This window comes from Macaca nemestrina, chromosome 1, assembly GCF_043159975.1.
Source record: "Macaca nemestrina isolate mMacNem1 chromosome 1, mMacNem.hap1, whole genome shotgun sequence".
In the NCBI taxonomy this organism is placed as follows: domain Eukaryota; kingdom Metazoa; phylum Chordata; class Mammalia; order Primates; family Cercopithecidae; genus Macaca; species Macaca nemestrina.
The window spans coordinates 23,666,020-23,691,861 of NC_092125.1; the positions used below are offsets into that span (position 1 = coordinate 23,666,020).

Consider the following 25,842-nt stretch of genomic DNA (forward strand, 5'->3'; position numbering starts at 1 on the left):
AGCTTCTGGAACTCGACTGACTGGCTTCAAGTTGAGGTTCGATTAATTTGCTACAGTGGCTCACAGAACTCAGAAATGCATTTACTAGTTTATTACAAAGAATATCCTAGGCCAGGTGCAGTGGCTCATGCCCATAATCCCAGCGCTTTGGGAGGCCGAGGTTGGACAATCACTTGAGCCCAGGTGTTCAAGACCAGCCTGGGCAACATGGTGAAACCCTTTCTCTACAGAAAATAGAAAAATTAGCTAGGCCTGGTGGCACACACCTGTAGTCCCAGCTACTGGGGAGGCTGAGAGGTGGGAGGTTCACTTGAACCCAGGAAGGTGGAGGCTGCAGTGAGCTATGATCACACCACTGTACTTTCATTCGGTGACGTGACAGAGCGAGACCCCGGGTGATGGAGTGAGACCCTGTTTCTGGGAAAAAAAAATGTATTTTAAAGGACACAAATAAACAACTAAATGAAGGGATACATACAGCCAGGTCTGGAAGGCTCCCAAGCACAGGAGCCTCTGTTCCCGTGGAGTTGGGGTGCACCACTTTCCTGGCACATGCACGTGTTCTTATTCACCTTCCTGTAAGCCCCCACATGTTCAGCTCTCCAGAAGCTCCCTGAAGCCTGTCCTCTTGGGCCTCTTAGACTTCATTAGAGAGGCATGACTGAAACACGGACACCATGTAGAAATGTGACTGGATAAAGGGGTATGATATAATACAAAGGAGGCTGAGTGGGGAAACCCAGCAAGGCCTGTCTTCAGATTCCTGGCTTCTCTGTGTGGCATTTTTTCCTGCAGGACAGCAGGCAGGACCCCTTCTGAAATGGGAGTATTAGGACCCGTAATCAGAAAAGTGGTGGAAGATTGGAGCCCTGCCTTGGGCAGGTAAAAAGGAGGACAGAAGGTCAGAGAGGGACATTCTGTTTTCTGAGGCCTGAAGTGCCCCAACATTATAACAAAAAACTATACCAAGGGAGTTATGAGCCAGGAACCATGGATGAAAAGATACATAATTTTATATAGAGGCATAAAATATCACACTTGCCTGGGACCAAGATGTCTCCAAATCTGTTTCTTCATTTGAAAATCACGGATAATCCCTTTCTTAGGCTTAGTGTGAGTAATAAATGAGGAGTGTAGCAGTAGGAACACAGTGAGTACTTAAATATTGCTTCCCTTTCCCCTGCTGTTTTCTCTTGCAGAGGTGTCTAATCATTTGGCTTCCCTGGGCCACACTGGAAGAAAAATTGTCTTGGGCCACACATAAAATACACTAACGATAGTCGATGAGCTAAAAGAAAAAAAAAAAAAATCGCAAAAAAAAAATCTCATGTTTTAAGAAAGTTTACAAATTTGTGTTTGGCTGCATTCAAAGCTGTCCTGGGCTGCATATGGACCGTGGGCTGCAGACTGGACAAGCTTGCTTTAGAGGGACTATCAGAAACTTATCTTCTTCCAGGCAGCTCCTACTGCTTAAGGTGCACAGGATCCCCTCGGACACAGGGTAAGATAACGCTATTGGCTTTGTCCAGTATCACATATGTATCCTCTGTGCAAAGAAACACCAAGAAAGGCTGATTTGGTTGTTCTTATGCTCTAAAACTACAGTACTTGCTCATCATAATACATAACTAGATCCAGGCCCAGTGACAACAAGCATCCCTTATCTCTGACTACTAAATTAGCTATGATTTATAAACTCTTCTCCTGAAAGGAAGAGAAGGGGGCAGAGTGAGGCATGACTGCAATAGTCTGAAAAGCCACAGTGATCTGACAACTCTTCAGGGACAGGCACTGCTTATCCAGGTGAGAATGCACATGGAGCCTGAATGCTTACCTGGACCATAAAAAGTTCATCACTGCAACCAAACCTGTCCTTTTGTTCTTACTGCAAAGATCAAATCCCCCTGCCTTGTGCTTTTAACATCAGCCCTATCCTCTGTCCTCCTATAACCTCAAGATATGTTTAGTTTCAAAACATGAAAGCAAAAGAATTAGCAGTGTGATTTATTTTAATTTCACCATATTACATTAGCGTACAAATAATTTGTACATTTAAAGGTTAGCTCTGCTGGTGTAAGACAGCAGGCTGTAGTTCAAGGACCCAAGATAGCGAGATAGGTTTCCTCTATTGCAGTAGTGAACAGAGACAAAGTGCTTACTAGGCAAGTTAACATTCACACAGAATTTGACCCCGTCTATTATCTAATCCCCTCCCCATCCCGGTTATCAGCTTTCTCAATGAAATGACAAGGGGATACAGCTTAAAAGAAAGTCAATGAGCTGAAATCATCTCTATTGATTCTACCAGGAACCTACAAAGGAACAAGGTGTTTTTTTTTTTTTTTTTTTTTTTTTTTCAAGACTAGTCAAGTGAAGCAGTGGGAATGGAGAAGGAACAAAGAAATCTAGAAACTGGTTGTGATCAATTAGTTGTAAATACCACTGCACTTGGATCAGCCAGGAACAAGTTCTTTGAAATACGCCAGAGAATTAACATTGTCAGTGGGCCAAATGTGTGGAAGATGTATTATCCCAGTCCCGTTTCCTGCTCTCTAGAAGTATGTTACTGGCTCTTAAAAGATTTCACAAAAATATACTTTGAGGAGAATGCCAACTTTCTTGATTAGTATCTACAAGGCACTTAATGCACATTTTTAGTAACGAAGCTGATGGAGAGAGAAAGAGTAACATGAACCATTCTCTTATCCTGAATGCCAAAATTCTGAATTTAAAAATAACATTCAGTTGTACTGCCTCTGTAAACAGGGCCAATTCGCATCATTCCACAGCCTGGCCATGTCAGTAGGTTTCACTGCAGGTTTTCAAAAAGCAGATTCCACATCACCCATCTCCACACACACAGTCTTCAGTTGCGAATAATATTCAATTGTCACACGGCCGTTCTCTCTGCCAAATCCTGAAAGGAGGAGAAGCGGTCAGGTTGAGCCATCACTACAATAGTCTGAACAGTCACAATGATCTTCAAAGATGAGCACTGCTAATCAGGGCTAAGGAAGAATATAGAACCTAAATGTTTTGGAATAAAGTCCTCAATCCACATATTAGTTATGAATGGAGTTAGGCATGGGGAAAATGACCCACTGGCCTTTGGGGATGGGGACAGGGAAATATACAGGTCTTCTTTCTTACCAATATGAATCTTAATTTCAGGTATCTACTGTTCTGGGTTGAGGTCTGAAAAATGCTCAGATTTTGTATCAAGTGTTAAAGGCAATCTCTACAACAATCAACCTGACACCCTTGAAAACTGATGCTAATTTAAAACTTAACTCTACACAATAGGCTTATTCACCATTTCTTCTATACCTGTAAGAGCAAACTACTAACTTAACCTACCCACTCATGTTGGGGAGGGGGCACTGAAGGTCCCTCTGATTACTCAGAGTCCAAGACACTGCCCAATTACTAGTGGATGAAGTTACTGTGCTAAAAGGGTAGTATCCCACCCTTGGCCCTGCCTGTACACCCTGCGCTAGACTTAGGCAGGCTCTGCCTTCTAAGGGCAAGGCTGAGGTCCCAAATATGTGCATTTCCAGGAAGCACCACTCAAATGGTTATCACACGCAAAGGTCCTGGGAAGACCTCACTCTGTGTTTTGTTGCTTTCCACATCCCCTCAGCACACAGCTGGTCAGGCCTGTTGGGCCAGGTGCTGCTCTGCACGTCTGGTCATCTTTCTCGCTCTCTCATTCGACATAGCATGGTCTGGTCCAAAGGAAAGGGAAAGTTAGCAGGCCCTCCAAAGGCCTAAGCTGCTGATTCCAAACAAATAATTCCCTGCACTGAGGGACTATCAGAAACTTAACATGTAACATGGTATGTTACATGTTGTTAAGATGGCACCTTGGTTCCCACCTGCACTTGTGCCTGTATGTACGACGTACCCCACGGGGACAAATAAGACTGTCAAATTAACACCCACCATCTCATCAGTGTTCATCAGGGTTTATATATTTGCCAACACTGTGATGGCTGTAAATATTTCCCACAGAAACTAGAGGTCAGACTCTTAGAATGATGCCTCAACAAAGCCCAAACCAATTTTCACTCTAGAAGAACAGCATGATAAATATGTAAATGAATATTTACAGGCAACAAACTCCAAAGGTTCTGGCTATACTCCTCCTGATGCCTCAAACCCTCTCCTGATATACCAGACTTATAAATTTGTATGTTGTGGTAACATATGTCTGACTATAGAATAAACGAAATGAATGAGCAGTAGCTAAGGAAACACACTCCCGTATGCCATCGAGGGTAATGAAAACGATAATAATTGATTGCTTAATGATAAATTTAAAGATTTTAATTTGATATAACAGAGGAAACAAAGTTACTGAGATATTACTTTAGAGACACTTTACCTAAATGGAATCTAAAACCTCCGCAGTGGATGATGATGGACATCCTGATACGGAACCCCTAAGGGAGTGATTTTATTTTATGCTTAACAGCAATCACAGGCTGTGCAGAAAGAGTATTCTACCCACAAGACAAACCTTTTTGAGATATCTATCAGCAGTTCACAAGCCAGGCTATATGTCAGAACCCTCTGGAAAGATTTAGGGAGTGTTGGGTAGGGGAAGATGCTTGACTTCCATTCCCAGAGACTGCCACAGTGGATCTGGGAAAGGACCAGGAACCTGTATTCCTCAGGTGATTCTTATCTGCAGACAGGTTTAGGAATACTGGTTTGTAAGGTCTGCATTACGACCTATCTCTAGAGACCTGGTTTGCATTCACACCTCCCAGCTCCTCACCTGACTTCTTATATCCACCAAAGGGCAACTCCACTGGGCTGACATTATAGTTGTTAATGAAGCACGTTCCAGCCTGAAGCTCAGCTACCACTCTATGAGCCCGCTGGATGTCCCTATGAAGAAAAAAAGAATGTGTGCATTATTCAAAGTTTCTTAGTCTACTACTTTAACAGGAAAAGTTACACTGCCAGTTCTAGGGTTCTCAAATCTTACTAAATTCTCATTTCTTCAAAATGTTTTAAAATCTTTGATCATCCAGGCAAAACAGACATGGATCGGATTTTATAATCCCAAGCACAAGGCATCTTTAAAATAAGTAACAGCAACAAGGGTGCCCAAAATTCAATGGGAGAAAAACAGTCTTTTCAACAAATGGTGCTGAAACAAGTGGATATCTACATGCAAAAAATAACAGTGGAGCCCTTTCTTACACCATACACAAAAATTAACTTAAACGCATCACAGACCTAAAAATGTCAGACTGAGAACTATAAAATTCTTTGAAGAAAACAGAGGAATAAATCTTCATGACCGTGGGTCAGGGAAAGATTTCTTAGATTATGACACCAAAAGTAACTGACCAAAAAAAACAGAATTGGAATTGGTCAAAATTTAAAATTTTGTGCTACAAATAAGACTATCAAGAAAGTGAAAAGAAAACCCACAGAAATGCAAATAAAAACCACAATGAGATACTACTTCACACCCACAAGGATGGCTAAAATCAGAAGGACAGACAATAACAAGGGCTGGTGAGGATGTGGACAAATTAGAACCTTCATACGTCGTTGGGAGGAATGTAAAATGGCGCTGCCAATTTGGAAGAGTTTAGCAGTTCCTCAAAAAGTTAAACATGAAGTTACCATGTTACCCAGGAATTCACTATTAGATATACATCCAACAGAAATGAAAATATATGTCCACACAAAGGCCTGTACACATATGTTCACAGCATGATTATTCGTAATAGCCAAAAAGTGAAAACCACCCAAATGCCTGTAACAGATGAATGGATGGACAAAAAGTGGTCCATATCCATACCATGGAATATTATTTGGGAATAAAGTACTGATAAATGCCACAACACAAATGAACCTTGAAAACATTATGCTAAGTGAAAGAAGCCAGTCACAAAAGAATACATACTGTATGATTCTATTTACATAAAATGTTCAGAATGGGCAAATCCATGGAGAAAGAAAGCAGTTTAGTGGATGCCAAGGGCTGGGGGTGGGGAGTAGGAATGAAAAGCAACTGTTAAGAGGCACAAGGTTTCTTCTTGAGATGAAAGTGTCCTAAACATAGACTATGGTGATGGTTGCACAATTCCATGAATAAACTAAAAACCACTGAATTGTATACTTTAAGTGGGTTAATTGTACAGTATGTGCATTATCCCAGTAAAGCTGGTAAGAAAAAAGAACAGCACATTGGAGTTACCCACCTTTCTAACTGGAATTTATATGAGGGTGGAAAAGTAAAGTAAGAGCACTTAACCTGCTCAGTACTCAAATCAAAAGAGCAGCTCCTCAATCTTTCCTTCAAAGCTCAAAGGGAAGCAATTACATCAGGTCCTCAAGTGAGACTTGGGCTTTCTTCCCAAGTTCCTGACCACAAAGTTATAAAAAAAAAAAAACAAAAAAAAACTGGAACTTTATGTATCACCAAAGAAATAGCATAATTCCAGTGTAAAGCAGCTTTAGCAAACTGCCTTCTACTGCCAAAGACAAATCAAAGTTTGTATAAAACTAAGCAATCTGCAATTGGTTTCAAAGAAATTGCACTCCCAAAGCATTTTCACTTTTTGGCTATTATGAATAATCATGCTGTGAACATATGTGTACAGGCCTTTGTGTGGACATATATTTTCACTTCTGTTGGGTGTATATCTAGTAATGAATTGCTGGGTAACATGGTAACTTTAGGTTTAACTTTTTGAAGAACTGCTAAACTCTTCCAAATTGGCAGTGCCATTTTACATTACAGTAGAGGGTAAGTTTATGCACAAAGATATTGATCACATTACTGTAATATTTAAAACTGGAAACAATATCCTAAATATCCAACCACAGAAGAAATGGCCACATAAGTTATAATGCATTCCAACTAGGAACTACTATAATGCCATTAAAAATTATGTTTTTGAAGAATACTGCCCACAATTTATATACTTACAGGTTTCTAAATTCCTTGACATGTGTGTTTTCAAAAGACATCTAACCCAATGCTTTACACAGATCAGAATCTTAAGTGTTTATTAAACGAGCTCAATTTAAAACTCAATAGCAGGGTTCTCTGGCCATTTACAGCAAACTACAAAATGCTGCTTTCGTGTCTTCTGACTTAACCTGAAGCAAATAGAAAGTGCTGATGGCTCCTATGAGGGCAAACTAAAGTGAGAGAATAACATCAATTACATATCTAAGCAGATACTGCAGCCCCACTCCTTCAAAACTGCTCTCAGTGTCCCACTCCATATACCTGGTAAAGACGCCAGCTGCTAGTCCAAAAGTGGTATCATTGGCTCTTTCTAGAACCTCAGCTTCAGTGTCAAATGATAAAATGGACATAACAGGCCCAAAGATCTCTTCTTTCACACAGGTCATGTCATCTCTGCAATTAGCTGCAAACATTAAAATAAAACCTCCTGAGTAGCTGGGACCACAGTGTGCACCACTACCCCCAGCTAATTTTTTGAAGATGGGGTTTCACTATGTTGCCCAGTCTGGTCTCAAACTCCTGGGCTCAAGCGATCCTCCTGCCTCAGCCTCCCAAAGTGCTGGGATTACAGGAGTGATCCACCACACCTGGCCCCAATATTTTAAATTTAACAATGTATTGTAGGCCGGGCGCGGTGGCTCAAGCTTGTAATCCCAGCACTTTGGGAGGCCGAGACAGGTGGATCACGAGGTCAGGAGATCGAGACCATCCTGGCTAACATGGTGAAACCCCATCTCTACTAAAAAATACAAAAAAAAACTAGCCGGGCGTGGTGGCAGGCACCTGTAGTCCCAGCTACTCAGGAGGCTGAGGCAGGAGAATGGTGTAAACCCAGGAGGCGGAGCTTGCAGTGAGCTGAGCTCGCACCACTGCACTCCAGCCTGGGCAACAGAGCGAGACTCCGTCTCAAACAAAAAAACAAACAAAAAAAACAATGTATTGTAAGCTTTTCCTATTTATTAAATATTCATGTAATAACTGCAACCTAATTCATGGGATGGACATTAGGTTTTCAGCTTTTAAACATCAGTGGTCCTTTTTAGGGGGGTTAAAGGTTATATACTGCATCAAATATGAAGTGGTTAAAAACTGACACCACTATCAACCTTAGGGGCAAAAACCAGCTTAATTTATCTTCAAATAAGATGTAAGGAATTATACAACATGGTTCAACCTATATATAATTGTCTAAAGCCTACAAAACTACCAACATTTTTGTAGGGGATACTAATACACATTATAAAATGATAGAGAAAAGCATAAGAATGAAAAAACAACATTGAGAATAGCAGTTCTCTCTGAAGTAGGAGGGAAGTTGATGGGTGGGAGTAGGACGACCACATACACCTTGATTGTCAAAACTAGATTTCTAAGACTGAATGGAGGTACTAAAAATTATTAAACTATGTAATTTCTAAAAAGATTAGTATATTATCTGACAAACTGGTTTTATTATATTGATGACTGATACAGTTTGGATGTTTTTCCCCTCCGAATCTCATGCTGAAGTATGATCCCCACTGTTGGGAGGTGGGGCTTAGTGGGAGGTGTTTGGGTCACAGGGGCAAATCCCTCATGAATGGCTTGATGTCCTTCCCATGGTAATGAGTGCATTCTTGTTCTGTGAGTTCACACAGAGCTGGCTGTTTAAAAGAGCCTGGCGCCTCTCTTGCTTTCTCTCTCACCATGTGACTTGTCTGCTCCCCTTTCACCTTCCAGCATGACTGAAAGCTTCCTGAGACCTCACCAGGAGCAGATGATGGTGCCATGCTTCCTGTACAGTCTGCAGAACCATGAGCCAAACAAACATCTTTTCTACTTACCCAGTCTTAGATATTCCTTCATAGCAATGCACAATGTCTAACACAATGATCTACAGGTCACATGAAAAACATTCTTTATTTTCTCAAGGAATTAAATTTATTATTTCATTTTTTTTAAATCAAATAGGCACTTTCACATTTTGAGCTCCTTGCTTCCAGAACAATAGCTGTGGTCCTGGATAAACTAATACATATGGGTGCCCTAAAGGAGGGGCACACAGAAGGCTTCAAAGATAATGGAGTAGTTCTACTTCTTAAACTTGGGTAGTAGGACCACATAATTTGCCAGCCTTTGCTTTACACCATGTACATATTTTATAAATATTCATCTCTATCTATTCGGTATTTAATTCAAATCATCTAAAAGCAAACAAAAAGAGGACATACTTAATACACAAGGTCTCATGTAATATCCATCCTTTAATTTGGGATCTTCAGGTACATATATATCTCCACCACATAACACTTTAGCACCCTGCCGAAAAGGAAAAAAATATTTTGCATTACAAATACAACCCCAAAATGCATTCCTGAAATGTTAATTGTATCCCAGACAAACTCGTACTTAGTCTTCCCAGTGCAGGTACAAAGCAGAACACAGCCAGGGATGCTAATAGTCAAATGAATATTAACATGAAAAGGGCACAAAGCAAGTGATTTAGGAGCAGTATAATCTTCCCCAACCCCACCCTACTGCCAATTATTTCTCACCTGCTCCTTTGCCACTTTAACAAACCCAAGAACTCGCTCCAGGTGTGGTCGGTTGATGAGTGGACCCATCCTTGTATCTTCCAGAAGGGGATCTCCAATTTTAATCCTTTGGGTCTGTTTCACCACTTCCTCTGTAAATTTATCAAGAATTTCTTTCTGCACAAATACTCTTGTGCCATTACAGCAAACCTAAAGGACAAACACAAGACATTAATTTCTATGTGTGTAAGGAGAAAAAAGGCAAAAGGAAAAAGGAACACAATCTAAAAACTTTAAACCGAAAAGAGACACTATACATTTTTTTAAAGGGTATTTCCATTTCTAAAAATTGTCTCCATACTAAATAAGAAGGATCACACACGTAATTGTGGACATACCACTCCATAAGCAAAATCTGCCCTTTGAGGTAAAAGTTAGTTCTTATTTTGCTTGTTTAAATTTTGTTAAGGCCATTACTAGATACATATAACCCACAGCAGCTCTCCTACTTCCTTGTATCAGGGTTCAACCTGGCTGTATATTTTAAGAATGGAAGGGAACTGAAGAGTAAAACTGTATCAAGAACTGTGGTCTTAAATCTAATTGTTAAAAAAATTTGTCTCTGTAATCACTATTTAGACCCTCCTATAGAAAGGAACATAAACACTGTTCAAATGCTATAAGAACACAGAACAGAAAAGTCCAAAAACAGATCCAAGTGCTCATGGAAATCTAGTCTATGATAAAGGCGAAAGCTAAACCATTAGGACAGAGATGGACTAAATAAATGGTGCTAGAACAAATCATCAGTAATGTGGAAAACATTAAATAAGATACATATCTTACATCATACATAAACTCCAAACGTATCAGGAATCAAAATATAAAATAAGAAATCAGGGCACAGTGGCTCACACCTGTAATCCCAGCACTTTGGGAGGACAAGGTGGGCGGATCACTTGAGCTCAGGAGTCCAAAATCAGCTGGGGCAACATGGCGAAACCCCATCTCTACAAAAAGTACAAAAATTAGTCGGGTGTGGTGACATGCACCTGTAGTCCCAGCTACTTGGGAGGCTAAGGTGGCAGGGTCACTTGAGCCCAAGAGGTCAAGAATACATACAGTGAACCATGACTGCGTCACTGCACTCCAGCCTGGATGAGAGAGCGAGACTTTAAAAAAAAAAAGAGAGAGAGAGAGAGACAATACTGGTAATTCCTCTAGGTGTAGAAAACCTAGGTGTAGAAAAAGGTTTTCTATTATCTAAAATCTAGACACAGTTAAAGGAAAAAAACTGGTAAATTTGACTACAGAAAAACAAAAACTTTATGTATGGCAAATACCTTAAACTAAGCCAAGACCATTAAAAAATTGGAATAAAATTACTTGCAACATTTATCTCAGATAAAAGGCTATTATCACTAATTTTAAAAATCTCTTAAAAATTAATGGAAAATCATATTTCATAGTATAACACACCACAAATGTGAATTTTATTATATGTGAATTTTGAAAAAGATGTTCAATGTCATTCATAATTGTAAAAACTGAAATTAGGTTGGGCATGGTGGCTCAGGCCTGTAATCCCAGCACTTTAGGAGGCTGAGGCAGGCGGATCACTAGAGGTCAGTAGTTCAAGACCAGCCTGGCCAACATGGCAAGACCTCATCTCTACTAAAAATACAAAAAAAGTGGCTGGGTGTGGTGGTGCATACCTGTAGTCCCAGCTACTCGGGAGGCTAAGGTGGGAGAGCTACTTGAACCTGGGAGACGGAGGTTGCAGTGAGCCGAGATCGTCCCACTGCACTCCAGCCTGGGTGACAGGGCAAGACTCTGTCTCAAAAATAATAAATAAATAAATAAATAAACAAACAAACTGAAATTAAAACTATACTGAGATACCACTTCTCATCTATCTGATAAAAATTTAAAATTGTGACTATATATGCTGTTAAGAAAGGCTATGAGGAAATAGGTACTTGTGCATCGTTAGTCAGAATGTTCCTTTTGCTGCCTGACAGCTGCCATCATGGGTTGCATGTACGCTTCCGGGAAGGGCCAGGCCCAGTCGGCTTTGCCCTATCACCGCAGCGTCCCCACTTGGCTGAAGCTGACATCTGACAACATGAAGGAGCAGATTTAAAAACTGGCCAAGAAGGGTCTGACTCCTTCACAAATCGGTGGGATCCTCAGAGATTCACATGATGCTGCACAAGTAAGCTTCTTGAGAGGAAGAGAAGGGATAAGGATGCTAAATTCCATCTGATTATGATAGAAAACCAGATGCACTGTGTGGCTCGATATTATAAGACCAAGTGAGTCCTCTCTCCCAACTGGAAATATGAATCATCTACAGCCTGTGCCCTGGTTACATAAATTTGTCTATGTACTTGAGCAATAAAATAATTGCTTAACTAAAAAAAAAAAAAAGAATGCAACATTTCCTTTTAGAGAGGGATTTGGCAATGTCTTATAAAATTATATATGCAGTCAACATCACTAATCATTAGGGAAATGCAAATCAAAAGCACAATGAGATACCACTTCATACCCATTAGGATGACTATTATCAAAAACAAAGCAAGCAAAAAAATAAGAAAATACATGTGTTGGCAAGGATACTGAGAAATTGGAAACTCTCTGCATTGCTTATAGAAATGTAAAATGGTGCTGCCATTGTAGAGCACAGTACAGTGGTTCCTCAAAAAATTAAACACTGAATTATCATGTGATCCACTTATTTCACTTCTGGGTATACACGCAAAAGAACTGAAAGCAGACACTTCCACTATAGATATCTGTACATCAATGTTCACAGCAACATTTTCACAATAGCCAAAAGGTGGAAACAACCTAAGTGTCCACAAATAAAAAAATGGATAAACGAAATGTGGTATGTATGTGTGTGCATGTGTGTGTGTGTGCTCTGTGTGTATACATATATACAATGGAATATTATTTAGCCTTAAAAAGGAAAGAAAATTTTGACACATGCTACAACATGGATGAACCTGAAGATATTACACTAAGTGAAACGAGCCAGACATGAAATAATAAATATTATATGATTCCACTTATAAGAGGTACCTAGAATAGTCAAATTCATAGAGACAGGAATTAGACTAGTGGTTACCAGAGGCTGAGGGGAAAGAGAAACAGACTTATTATTTAATGAGGTACACAGTTTTCAATGTGGGGTGATGGAAAAGTTCTACAGGTGAATAATGATGATAGTTGTACACAATGTAAACGTATTAAATGTCACTGAACTCTACACTTAAAAATGGTTCCAAAAGGCCAGGAGTGGTGGCTCACGCCTGTAGTCCTAGCAGTTTGGGAGGCTGAGGCAGGAGAATTGCTTGAGCTCAGAAGTTCAAGACCAGCATGGGCAACATGGCAAAATCTCATCTCTACAAAAAATACAAAAATCAGCCAGGCGTGGTGCCACATGCCTACAATCCCAGCTACCCAGGAGGCTGAAGTGGAAATATCACTTGGGTTTGGGAGGTCGAGGCTGCAGTGAGCTGGGATGATGTCACTGTACTCCAGCTTGAGCAACAGAGTAAGATGCTGTCTCCAAAAAACAAAAAAATTTTAAAAATACACACACACGGTTAAATTGGTAAATTTTATGTTATGCTTTACCATACACACAAAAAAATCATCACAATATATAAGGAACTCACACTATTTAATTGCAAAAAAAAGAAAAGAAAAAACCTCTGATTACAAATGGGCAAAAGACCTGGATAGACATATTTCCAGAAACATACAAATGGCCAAGAAGTTTATGGAAAGATCCTCCACATCACTAATCATCAGGAAAATGAAAATCAAAATCACAATGAGGTATCACCTCACATCTGTTAGCATGGTTATTATCAAAAAGATAAAAGATAACAAGTGTTGGTGAGGATGTGGAGAAAAGGGAATCTTGGTATACTGCTGGTGAGAATATAAATTAGTATAGGCTGCTCTGCCTATGGAGTAGCCATTCTTTATTCCTTTACTTTCTTAATAAACTTACTTTCACTTTACTCTATGGACTTGTCCTGAATTCTTTCTTGCACAAGATCCAAGAACTCTCTCTTGGGGTCTGATCAGGGCCCCTTTCCAGTAACACCTTTCTGGCAAACCATGGAAGGGACAATACTGAGGAGACCCTCCCAACCCAAAAGAAACAGACTGCAGCACTGACTGGCCAACTTCGGATATCACCTTTTGTTGGAACTCAGAGTTATAAGCGACCCTCACCCTGACACTTTCTGACTGAGCTCTTCTCTACCCTGAATACAAGAGACCCTAATAATTAGGCAGGAATATCATCGCCCCTATTCAGCATGAAGTTTATAGAAGATGGATCTTTGTCCCTCTGCAACCCTTAGGATTAAGGGTTCTTTTATAAAAGGGAAGGGGGAAATGTCAGAGGTGTTTGAACGAGAGCAACTTCATCTTAAGTAGGGGCTGGGTAAAATAAGGCTGAGACCTACTGGGCTGCATTCCCAGGAGGTTAGACATTCAAAGCCACAGGATAAGATAGGAGGTCAGCACAAGATACAGGTCATAAAGATCTTGCTGATAAAACAGGCTGTGGTAAAGAAGCCAGCTAAGACCCACCAAAACCAAGATGGCGATGAGAGTGACCACTGGTTGTCTTTGCTGCTAATTATACACTAATTATAATGCATCAACATGCTAAAAGACACACCCATCAGCACCATGACAGTTTACAAATGCCATAGCAATGTCATTTTACCTTATATAGTCTAAAATGAGGAGGCATGAATAACCCACCCCTTATTTAGCATATGATAAAAAAATAACCACAAAAAGGGGCAACCAGTAGCCCTTGGGGCAGCTCTGCCTACGGAATACCCATTCTTTAGTCCTTTACTTTATTAATAAACTTCCTTTCAAAAAAAAAAAAAAAAAAAAAAGAATGTTAGTAGTATAGCCATGAAGGAAAACAGGATAGAGGCTCCTTAAAAAATTAAAACTTGGCTGGGCACAGTGGCTCACACCTGCAATCCCAGCACTTTGGAGGCCGAGGTGGGCAAAACACCTGAGGTCAGGAGTTCGAGACCAGCCTGGCCAACATGGAGAAACCCCGTCTCTACTAAAAAACAAAATTAATCAGGCGTGGTAGTGCATGCCTGTAATCCCAGCTACTCAGGAGGCTGAGGCAGGAAAATCACTTGAACCCGGGAGGCAGAAGTTGCAGTGAGCTGAGATCGCGCCATTGTACTGCAGCCTGGGTGACTAAGTGAGACTCCAAATCAAAAAAAAAAAAAAAAAAAATTAAAAATAGAACCATCCTATGATTCAGCAATTCCTCTTCTGGGTATATACCAAAGGAAATGAAATCAGTACCTTAAAGACACATCTGCACTCACGTGCTCAGTGCAGCATTATTCACAATAACCGAGATAAGGAAATAACCCCATTGACAGATGAATGGATAAATTGTGATACATATTTAAAATCATGCCAGGCATGGTGGCTCATACAGGGTGCGGTGGCTCATGTCTGTAACCCCAGCACTTTGGAAGGCCGAGGCAGATGGATCACCTGAGCTCAGGAGTTCAAGACCAGCCTGGCCAACATGGTGAAACCCTGTCTCTACTAAAAATACAAAAAAATTAACCGGGTGTGGTAGGGCATGCTTCTAGTCCCAGCTACTTGGGAGGGTGAGGCAGGAGAATTGCTTGAGTTCCAGGGGTAAAGGTTGCAGTGAGCCGAGATGGCATCACTGCACTCCAATTTGGGCTACAGAGTGAGACTCCATCTCAAAAAAATAATAATAAAATAAAATCACAATTACATCACAATTATTTTTAGTGTTCTCTCTATATCTGTACAAAGAATATATACATAGTACAGACTATGTAGAATATTCTATATATTTATTCTACATATGCTATATGTATTCTTTGTGTGCGTGTATATATTCATCCACATACACACATAGCAAAGAAAGCAAAGTACAAAAGAGTACCTCTAATGTGCTACCTTTTGTGTGTGAAAGAAGAGTAAGAAATATACAAGTACCTATTCATTTGTGCAAAAAGAACCACAGGAAGAAAAACCAGAAACAAATCAGACTAGCTACCCAAAGGAGATGGATAAAACTGGGTGGGGAGGTGGTACTGGAAACAGAGCAGACAGGATGGGGAGGAGTAACACTTCTAAGTGTCTGTTTTTGTAAAATTCTGATGTTTAGAACTATGTTTGTGTTTCGCCTAATGAAAATAAAATTTTAAAATCAGCAAGGATGGGGAAAATAAAACCCAAATGAATATAAACACAAACAAATGAATCTGTTATTTTAAATGAATATCATAACCACACTGAAGGAGGGGGAAGGAAGGGTAGAACTGACCCAAGTAACTTTTGAACATAGTATTTTGACTATACCCTCTGGCTAAATATAAAAAGAACTGTAAAAAAATTCTGAGCTCTAATTAGAAGGTTTATTTTCCACAGAGGTATGGATTTACAAATCTGAAACTGCTATTATTAGAATACTACATGTATTCTATGATGAGCAATTACATAAACATATTGTGGATAATGGGAGTCCAATTTCTTACTGTCAGAGAAGAAATACAAATATGGAAAGGGAGAAGGCAGAAATGAACCCTGTGGTATTCGACTGCAATTAAAAGTATCTGGATGAACTTATTTTTATGTAGATAGACAGATACAGAAATAGATATGTGCAGAGACATATACACAAATATGTATTTCCCAGCACTGGACTCTGAGAGGGCCTAGAAGCAATGATACCAAAGTAGCAATAAGCACACCTGGCACTGAGATCTTGGTTTCTAAATACCATTCACCACTAAATGGAACCAGCACTTTTGGTCAGTACTGCCATCTTCCAGTAATTCACCAAAATGAAAAACACAGGGAAAGAGAAAAAGTACCCAGTATATGTTCTCCAGGCCTTTTAGAAAACATGGAGTTGTTCCTTGGGCCACATGCATGCAAATCAATAAGAAAGGCAATATTGTAGACATCAAGGGATGGGTACTATTCAAAAAGGAATGCCCCACAAGCATTACCAGGGCAAAACTAGAAGAGTCTACAATGTTACCCATGTTGCTGGCATTGTTGTAAACAAATTAAGGGCAAAATTCTTGCCAAGATAATTAATATGCACATTGAGCACATTAAGCACTCTGAGACCCAAGATAGCTTCTGAAATGCATGAAAGAAGATGATCAGAAAAAGAAGCAAGCTAAAGAAAAAGGTACCTAGGTTCAGCTGAAGCACCAGCCTACTCCACCAGGGAAGCACACTGTGTGAGAACCAATGGGAAGGAGCCTGAGCTGCTGGAACCTATTCCCTATGAATTCATGGTATGATAGGTGTGAAAAAATAAAAGACCTCTGGACTGCAAAATTGTTTCTCTTTATTGAGTAGAGAAGTGTGGTGTCCTCTCCCCTCAAAAAAATATTTAAAGCACATTTTAATTGTGTCCCAACTCACTGTGTAATTTCTTTACTGTTCAGAGTTAGCGTTTTTCTTGCTGAAAGATGTGAGGTGGCTTATTGTGCAACAAATTACTCAACTGGTTACAAAACAACAAGATATTATTTATGAAATACTTGTACTGGTTTGAAGGTAGTCCTTCTAAATAATCATAAAATAATTTACAAAAAATAAAAAAACAGGCCAAGCATGGTGGCACATGCCTGCAATCCCAGCACTTTGGGAGGCCGACGCACGTGGATCACTCGAGCCCAGGAGTTCAAGATCAGCCTGGCCAACACAGTGAAACCCCGTCTCTACAAAAAACACAAAAATTAGCTGAATGTGGTGGCATGCTACATCAGAGACTGAGGTGGGAGGATTGCTTCACCTGGGGGGGCCGAGCTTGCAGTGAGCCAAGAAGGCACCACTGCACTCTGGCTTGGGCAATAGAGCAGGACTATCTCAAAAATTAATAATAAACAGATAAACAAGAATGGAACCAGGGCTCCTTCAGAGAAATGGCTGATTCCAGAGTGCAGCCAGGGGAAGTATGAGATGAGTCTGGAACACTTTGCTATGCCAGAAAGTAATGAAGTATTCAAAGAATAATGAGGACATATCAAAAGGTCACAAAGGGATTCCTACTGGCCATTTGCAATTATTTTAGCATCAAAATAAATAATGAGGCTGGGTACAGTAGCTCATGCCTGTAATCCCAGCACTTTGGGAGGCCAAGGTGGGCAGATCACCTGAGGTCAGGAGTTCAAGACCAAACTGGCCAATATGGCGAAATCCCGGCTCTACTAAAAATACAAAAAAATCAGCTGGCTGAGGCCAGGCGTGGTGGCTCACGCCTGTAATCCCAGCACTTTGGGAGGCCGAGGCAGGCAGATCACGAGGTCAAGAGATCCAGACCATCCTGGCTAATACGGTAAAACCTCATCTCTACAAAAAACACAAAACATTAACCTCGCGTGGTGGCGGGTGCCTGTAGTCTCAGCTACTCTGGAGGCTGAGGCAGGAGAATGGCATGAACCCAGGAGACAAAGCTTGCAGTGAGCCAAGATCACGCCACTGTACTCCAGCCTGGGTGACACAGCGAGACTCTGTCTCCAAAAAAAAAAAAAAAAAAAAAAAAAATTAACCGGCTGTGGTGGCATACACCTGTAGCCCCAGCTATTTGGGAGGCTGAAACAGGAGAATCACTTGAACCCAGGCGGCGGAGGCTGTGGTGAGCCGAGATTGCACCACTGCACTCCAGCCTGGGTGACAGAGTGAGACTCCGTCTCAATAAAAAAATAAAATAAAGGCCGGGTACAGTGGCTTACACTTGTAATCCCAGCACTTTAGGAGGCCAAAGCGGGTGGATCATGAGGTCAGGAGTTTGAGACCAGCCTGGCAAACACAATGAAACTCTGTCTCTATTAAAAATACAAAAATTAGCTGGGCGTGGTGGTGGGCGCCTATAATCCCAGCTACTCAGGAGGCCGAGGCAGGAGAATCACTTAAACCTGGGAGGCAGAGGTTGCAGTGAGCCGAGACCATGTCAGTGCACTACAGCCTGGGCAACAGAGCTAGACTCTGTCTCAAAAAACAAATAAATAAAAATAAAAATAATACATGAAAATGATAGTACTGGATTATAACCTATAGAATGAAATAAGAATCCATGGGTCCATACTGATATAAATAAATGAATGGAAAACAAACAGGGGTAAAGGGCAAGTTCTTTCTTACAGTAGAAGGTGAACAAATATAGAAGAAATGATGGAACTAGAAAATCACCATCTGCAACCACCATAATAAAAACTGTTTTCAGCAAGGATCGTCAGTGGTGACAGAAGTATTTACTGCATGAAACTTTGATGAGGAACAGGATAGCCTCAAAATACCTCCTACAAGTTCTTATTAACCACAAAGTAAAAAACAGTAACTTTACAGTGAAGACTTACCTTAAAGCAAGTGATCAAAGTTAAATCACCACTGAGTAGGATATGACATCATGTTTGTGGTATTTTTGCCAAAAATTCACAATATGAATCTAACAGGAATATCAGACAGACCCAAACTAAGGAACATTCTACAATATGAATGGCCTGTTCTCCCAAAATGTCAGTGTCCTGAAAGACAAGAATAACTGAAGGACTGTTCTCAACTAAAGGAGATTAAAGACAACTAAAGGCAATGCATCATCCTTGACGGGATCGTGGACCAGAAAAAAAAAAAAAAAAAAAAAAAAAAACATTTTTGTTCTATTTTGCTATGAGGACATTAGTCAAACAAGTGGCAAAATTTGAATAAGGGCTGTAGATTGAGTAAGGGCTATAGATTCAGTAACGCAGTACTATACCAATGTTAATTTTTTAATTTTACTAAGTGTACCATGCTTATGTAAAAGAATGCACTTGTTTTTAGGAACTTTATATTTAGAGGTTAGGGGCCTTATGTCTACAATTTACTCTCAAGGTTCAGAAAAACTTAATATGCCTATGTATGTACAGGCAGATAAGAAGATAAAGTAAATGTGTTAAAAGTTAATATTTGAGAAATCTGGTTCAAAGGTACATGGGAATTATTTGTACTATTTGTGCAACTTTTCTGTAAGTCTGAAAGTATTGCAAAACAAAAAGCTTTAAAACATGCTGTTGGATGAGGGGGTGGAGATTCCTTTTACACCTCTTCCAGGGACAGGTACATACCTGGCCTTGTGTGAGAAAGTTGGCCATCAGCGCCCCCTTCACAGCATTGTTCATATCACAGTCTGAGAAGATGATGAGTGGAGATTTGCCTCCAAGTTCCAAGGTAACAGGTTTGATTCCTTTAGCTGACATCTCCATGATCTTACAGAACAGGAACAAGGTATTCAGAACTTTAACACAAATTATATTGCATGCTAGGTCAACTAGACCCTGAACCTATAAAATCAGCTTAAACTGTGTGTGACCTGTAGCCTTATTCTTGTTAATATCCTTTGCCTTTTGTCTATTAAAATTTCTATTCCAGAAAACTGAAGAGAATCCACAGAGTTGCACTGACATTGGAAGAGGGAGCTCATTTAAAAAATATTGTCCCAGCCTGGGCAACATAGCAAGACCCTATCTCTACAGAAAAATAAGAAACTTAGCCAGGCGCAGTGGCACATGACTGTAGTCTCAGCTTCTTAGGAGGCTGAAGCAGGAGGACTGCCTGAGCCCAGGAGTTCAAGGCTGTAGTGAGCTGTGATTACACCACTATAATCCACCCTAGGCAATAGGGTGAGACCCTGTCTCAAAACAATAAAAATAAAAAATACTGTCAATTCACAGGACTGTCATAGCCAGAAATTATTCTGTGTTATTGTTACTGTGTTTAAGGCTGACAGAGTTCAGAACACAAATTCATGTCAAAATAATGAATCTGAAATAGCCTGAGTAAAAATCCTTCCTTCTATACAAGAAATTAAGTCACCAAACAATACAAGTGGCAGCCCAGGCCCCTGTCCACTCAGACACATCCTCTCCTTAGGCTGGAGCTGTTAATTTCCACCCCAACCTGGCCTAACACAAATCACCCCATGTGTACTCCCTTTCTCCCTTCATACTTTTATAGGAAACTTCACACCTCTGCCTAATAAAATCTCCTTCCCATTCCCAATTCAGGCTAGGTAAAATCAAAAGAGAAGCCTCCAAAATATACTCTGGGTAGGACCAACTTTGCCATATCCAAATGCCATGTGTGTTGACCAATACTGGTTTCATCCTCACCTTCATGCCAGTGGGCACACTTCCAGTGAAGGAGACTTTGGCCACATCGTGATGCTGACACAGAAACTGGCCTGTGGCAGCCCCTCCCTGCACCACATTGAAGAGCCCAGGAGGCACACCAGCCTCAGTGTAGATTTCAGCCAGTAGCAATGCAGAAACAGGTGTAAAGGGAGAAGGTTTAAAGACCATGGCATTACCTGCATAAACCCAAGACACAAACATAAAAAGACTTTCTAAGACCAGTGATCCCCTGAAAACAGGACTAGAGGACAATTCAAGAACGATTCCAATTGTTTTCTCTTCCCCAACCAAATCCTAGACCAAAAATGTTATTAATAACCATATTAGTTTGTTTTCATGCTGTTGATAAAGACATACCTGAAACTGGGAACAGAAAGAGGCTGAATTGGACTTAACAGTTCCACATGGCTGGGGAGGCCTCAGAATCATGGTGGGAGGTGAAAGTCACTTCTTACATTGGTGGCAGGAGAAAAATGAAGCAGCAGCAAAAGCGGAAACCCCTGATAAACCCATCAGATCTCGTGAGACTTATTCACTATCACGAGAATAGCATGGGAAAGACCAGCCCCCGTGATTCAATTACCTCCCCCTGGGTCCCTCCCACAACACATGGGAATTCTGGGAGATACAATTCAAGTTGAGATTTGGATGGGGACACAGCCAAACCATATCAATAAGTAAACAAATCTTGCCCTTTTCATCTTGGTTTCTCTCATTAAACAGATCTCAAACCCTACAGTTGCCCAGTCTCATATTTGCGTTTCTAGGCCTTTTCATATATATTATCTCATTTAACACTTTCAACAGCAGTATGAAGTAGGTATCAGTAGCCCCATTCTATAAAAGTTGACATTGAAGACCAGAAAGGTTCACTTGATGAAAGTCCCCAAAGCTAATGACTTAATGCTGGGCCTATTTTTCCTCTTTCACAGCTGTCTCTCAAAGAGAAACAGGCTAAAACAAGAACATGCAATGGCAACAGGACAAAAGCTGCATTTCAGTATAACGTCCTAATAGTAATGCTTTTTAACATTATAGTTTTTTTCTAAGATATAATTAGTCTTCTTTCCTCAAAGATTCGTCTCCTTAAATACTGTAAGAAAACTATTTTATGTTAATCAACCAGAGCTCCTCTTTGATAAGGAGCTTATCAAAGCCTTGCTTATTATTTCTCTTAAGACCCAAATGAAGAAAGGAGTTTATCTTCTGCTTTGCAAATGAAGTCAAACTCCTAAGTGCTAACTCCTACATTAAAATTCTTGTCCAGAAAGGAAGAGAATTTATAAGTAGCACAAATCTAGTTCAATTTAATAAGAAAAAGTTAAGTTTCTTCCTTTTCATATACAAAATTAAATAAATAAAACCTGGGAATATCTAGACATGATTGTGTACCACCTAAACTATAAGCTCCTTGAGAGGCAAGACAGGGCAGGAGCCAGCCATGTCCTCTGAGGCTTTGAATATCCCAGAGCAGGCCCCTTCCGATTTAAAGTGTGTGTTTACAGAGAGGTGAAGGGTAGAGAATGGGGAGAGAACTAATGAGAGAATGAACAAATGGCTCTCAAATGGAGGGATAATTCGTTCTTACCACAGGCTAACGCTGGAGCTGACTTCCAAGAGGCGATCTGAAAGGGGTAGTTCCATGCTCCTATTCCCACACATACCCCAAGTGGTTCTCTTCTGGTATAACCAAAGGATCCGCCTGGGAGCTGGATATGCTCACCTACGGGGAAAACAGGAGTAAAACAGGATGCAGGTCTGTGTTCCCTAAGATTTCACCAACATCTGTACCAGTCTGACTTGTATTCTAGTCAACACAGCCTCCCCACTGCTCCCAACACCCCAGGCTCAACCTGTCTCCATTCTTCTATTTGTTCCAGTCATTCTTCCACTGGCTCCACATATTCTCTCCACATAGAGAATCCTGCCTATCCTTCAAACACATGTTCATCCAATTTGATTTAACAACGCTCTAAGAATTTACTGAGCCTTTATTAGATAGTTTAGATGAAACAAAATGGAAATGAGAGGAACACTCAACAGCAGGGGAAGCATGTGAGCTCCCTGCAACCTTCCTAGGCCCTACCAACCATCCAATATCAGTTGTCGAAAACTTTATACCCTGTCAAAAAAAGTTTGCTAAATAGATAAAACTGGTAAATATGACAAACTGATTCTTGTGAAAACTGGTTTTTCAGCAATTTGGTCTAAAGCTCAGGTATCATGCTAGGTGCTTTACATGCACTATCTCATTTAATCCTTAACCCAAGAAGGTAGGAATTATTATCTACAGTTTAGCTTAGGAAACATAAAGTAATTCCCAGGCCACCCAAGTAGAAAGTGACAAACCCAAGACTTTCACCCAGTTCTGTCTTAATTCCAAAATCTTTGCCCTTCACCACTAGGCCCTGCTCTTCTGCCTCACTATCAGCTGGTCACAGACACCAGGTGAGGACTTACCAGCCATGGATGCAGCCAAGCCCGCATAATACTCCAGGCACTGCCAGGAAGTGTCAATGTCCAAGCGGGCCTCAAAGATGGACTTGCCATTGTTGATGCATTCCACAGCGGCAATTTCATCCTCTCGTTCCTTTGGGTAAAGCAGGAGACTAGATTTAAGACATATTCCAATATGTCTTGATGTAATTAATGCTTAAATAGAATACATTGCTCAATTTTTAAAACTAAAAACAGTTTTCACTTTAAATGAAAAGAAATGGCAGTGTTACATTTAGAAGAGAGATAAAAGATTATAGCTGAACAGCAGCAGCCCTGTTCTTCCCTTGTGAATTAACTGACAAACATTTAAGACCACAACTTTATTTCAAGATCAGTCAGTAAAACAAGGGCAAGACCAGGCAGGAATGAACCCATGCCCTCTGAGGCTCTGAAAGTCGCAGGGCAGGCCCATTCTGATTTGAAGTGTATATTTATTGAAGAGGTGAGGGGTAGAAAATGGAGAGAAAATGGATGGCTCATAAGTGGAGGAATAATTCATTTTGGAGAATGAACGTAATACATATATGTACATAAATATCTACATATGTTTGCTCATATATGGTAAGAGAAAACAGTTCTTAGGGAAATTATACAAAATATTCTAACACACAATTGCATTTAAGAGGTTGTAATATACATCACTTTAATTCACCCAAAGAATTGCGGCATATTCTCTTCTAATACTTTCTAATACTTAGCATTCAATCAACAGTATTTTCAAATACTGTTTCTAGTTCTGGGCTCCACAACTTACTAAGGATAAAGATATTCAACAGATGGTCCAGGGATGAGCTTAAAGGTTTAGGAAATTAGACCTAAAAAAGAACGCTAAATAATGCCTTTCTTTGGTCTAAAGATGATAAAAGAATTGAATATGTAAGAAATAGGCAGTTGCTATTATGGGTCCAATTTAAAATAAATAATAGGGTGAATATCAGAACATACATAAAAGATGAATCAAGCAACTGACAAGAAGGAACATTCTCTTTATAAAACTGATAAGCAGTAAGGCTGGCCAGAAGCAAAAGGGAGTGCAACAGAAACTAACTCAACCATCTAACCACAGTACAAAGCTCAGAAAAGGTGAAAGTAGGAATATGAAAACCAATATGAAATACAAGACAGGACAGTTGGATAGTGAGATTTGGACATGCTGTATTTCTATAAAGACCAGAGGTATAAAGTGCTTTGACTCATTCATTCTACATTCATTACTAGGGAAAAGAGTATCAGTCCTGTCTATCCCTTTAAGAGCTTACTTCTAAAATGGCAAGTTTGTACATTTTAAATAAATATTGGAATTATTGAATAGACATGTTCCTTCAGAAAGGATAACGTGTTTATAATCAAACCTGGTCTAAATTAAACTCTCTTTTAAACCAACAATTTACCTTCTCCCTTCCTGATTCTATACTCAACAAAACAATCTTTTGACAATTAACTTGTTCCCCAGTATGCTGACACTAGAAAGAGGTTACCCTAGGAGGACAACACACATCAGTTCTTACACCAAGCATAAATTATTCCCCACTCTTAAGTTTCTTGAGTACAATTAACACGAAAGCTTTCCAAAGGTATAATCAACCATAAGTAGCTTAAATTTTGTTTCTTGAATTCAAGAGGAAACTAGGCCCTAGAGAGGCTAGTGCATTAATTGGTTGAATAAAGTGATGAATCAGTACAAAACATTTCAAATACAGGGAAGAGATATTACACTGGCAATAGTGAAACACAGTTCTGCTTACACTTCAGTGTAAGAGTGAACAAAAAGGAAGTAATCTGTGATTCAATGGCTGCTAAGTCCTGGAACATTTACTAAGAGAATAGAAACTTACTCTTGAGATTTTTTTCTCTTTTAAAATAATGGATAGGAAAGCAGTTTTGGTGACTCTTTTGGGGTTTCAACTCTCAGAGAAAATTCAGTTTACTAGATGGCCTTGGGAAATTTTTTCTGTGTTATTCTATTATTCTCCATCCTTACAAAAAAAAAAAAGTTATCTACTAAGGAGCAGTAGGAGATCTTCTGATATAATATTAAGGATCATCAAAGATGTCTCTGACAAAAATTTCTGCCACCAGCTACTATTGCAAGAACAACCATAAGATAAAACTGTTCACCGTAACAACATACTGCTACAAGTATTTCTTAGGAAATACATGTGTTGTTCCCAACCCTGTTCCTCTTCTATATCACCTTGCTTTACAATATGAACTTGACCAGGTGTCCACTAGGATAGACGCCAAGGGTAGGTCCCTCACTTCTCCCTTTCACTTCGAACCCCTCAGCAGGCCTTAATGTCTAGCTTTAAAGCCCAACAGACTAGCTCTTATATTTACTAGTTATATGACCTAAGACCAGCTATTTAGCCTTTCTGAGCATTTTCTCATTTCTCAAATGGTAAAATAGCTATATACATCCTAAGATGTTTTTGATAATACAATTATGTACAAAAATCACCTTGCTCAGAAGGAAAAAACTGGAGGAAAGGAGAGATAAATTATAGTACAGTCCGCTAAATGCTAAACATGTAAGCACAAAACGCAAGAAAAACAAAGGAACAGCACCAAACTCAGCGTCACAGCACTG

General features: G+C 39.9%; 1 protein-coding gene and 1 pseudogene across 2 annotated transcripts in view; one reads left to right on the top strand and one right to left on the bottom strand.

The window, feature by feature from the left end:
- Window positions 1-1,988: 1,988 nt before the first annotated feature.
- LOC105492964 (aldehyde dehydrogenase 9 family member A1) overlaps window positions 1,989-25,842 on the bottom strand; it is a 40,589-nt gene continuing 16,735 nt past the window's right edge. The window contains exons 3-12 of one of the 2 annotated variants that reach the window (XM_071074886.1): window positions 23,217-23,346; window positions 22,345-22,479; window positions 20,736-20,932; window positions 19,692-19,832; window positions 9,535-9,723; window positions 9,211-9,298; window positions 7,262-7,403; window positions 4,781-4,893; window positions 3,609-3,725; window positions 1,989-2,917 (exon numbers count right to left, since the gene is read on the bottom strand). In XM_071074886.1, coding sequence (XP_070930987.1) covers window positions 3,652-3,725; window positions 4,781-4,893; window positions 7,262-7,403; window positions 9,211-9,298; window positions 9,535-9,723; window positions 19,692-19,832; window positions 20,736-20,932; window positions 22,345-22,479; window positions 23,217-23,346 — 1,209 coding nt within the window. In that variant the 3' untranslated portion in view covers window positions 1,989-2,917; window positions 3,609-3,651. The remainder of the gene's footprint in view (window positions 2,918-3,608; window positions 3,726-4,780; window positions 4,894-7,261; window positions 7,404-9,210; window positions 9,299-9,534; window positions 9,724-19,691; window positions 19,833-20,735; window positions 20,933-22,344; window positions 22,480-23,216; window positions 23,347-25,842) is intronic. The other variant, XM_071074882.1, reaches the window with a different exon arrangement.
- Window positions 11,543-11,889, top strand: LOC139357041 (small ribosomal subunit protein uS15-like; annotated as a pseudogene).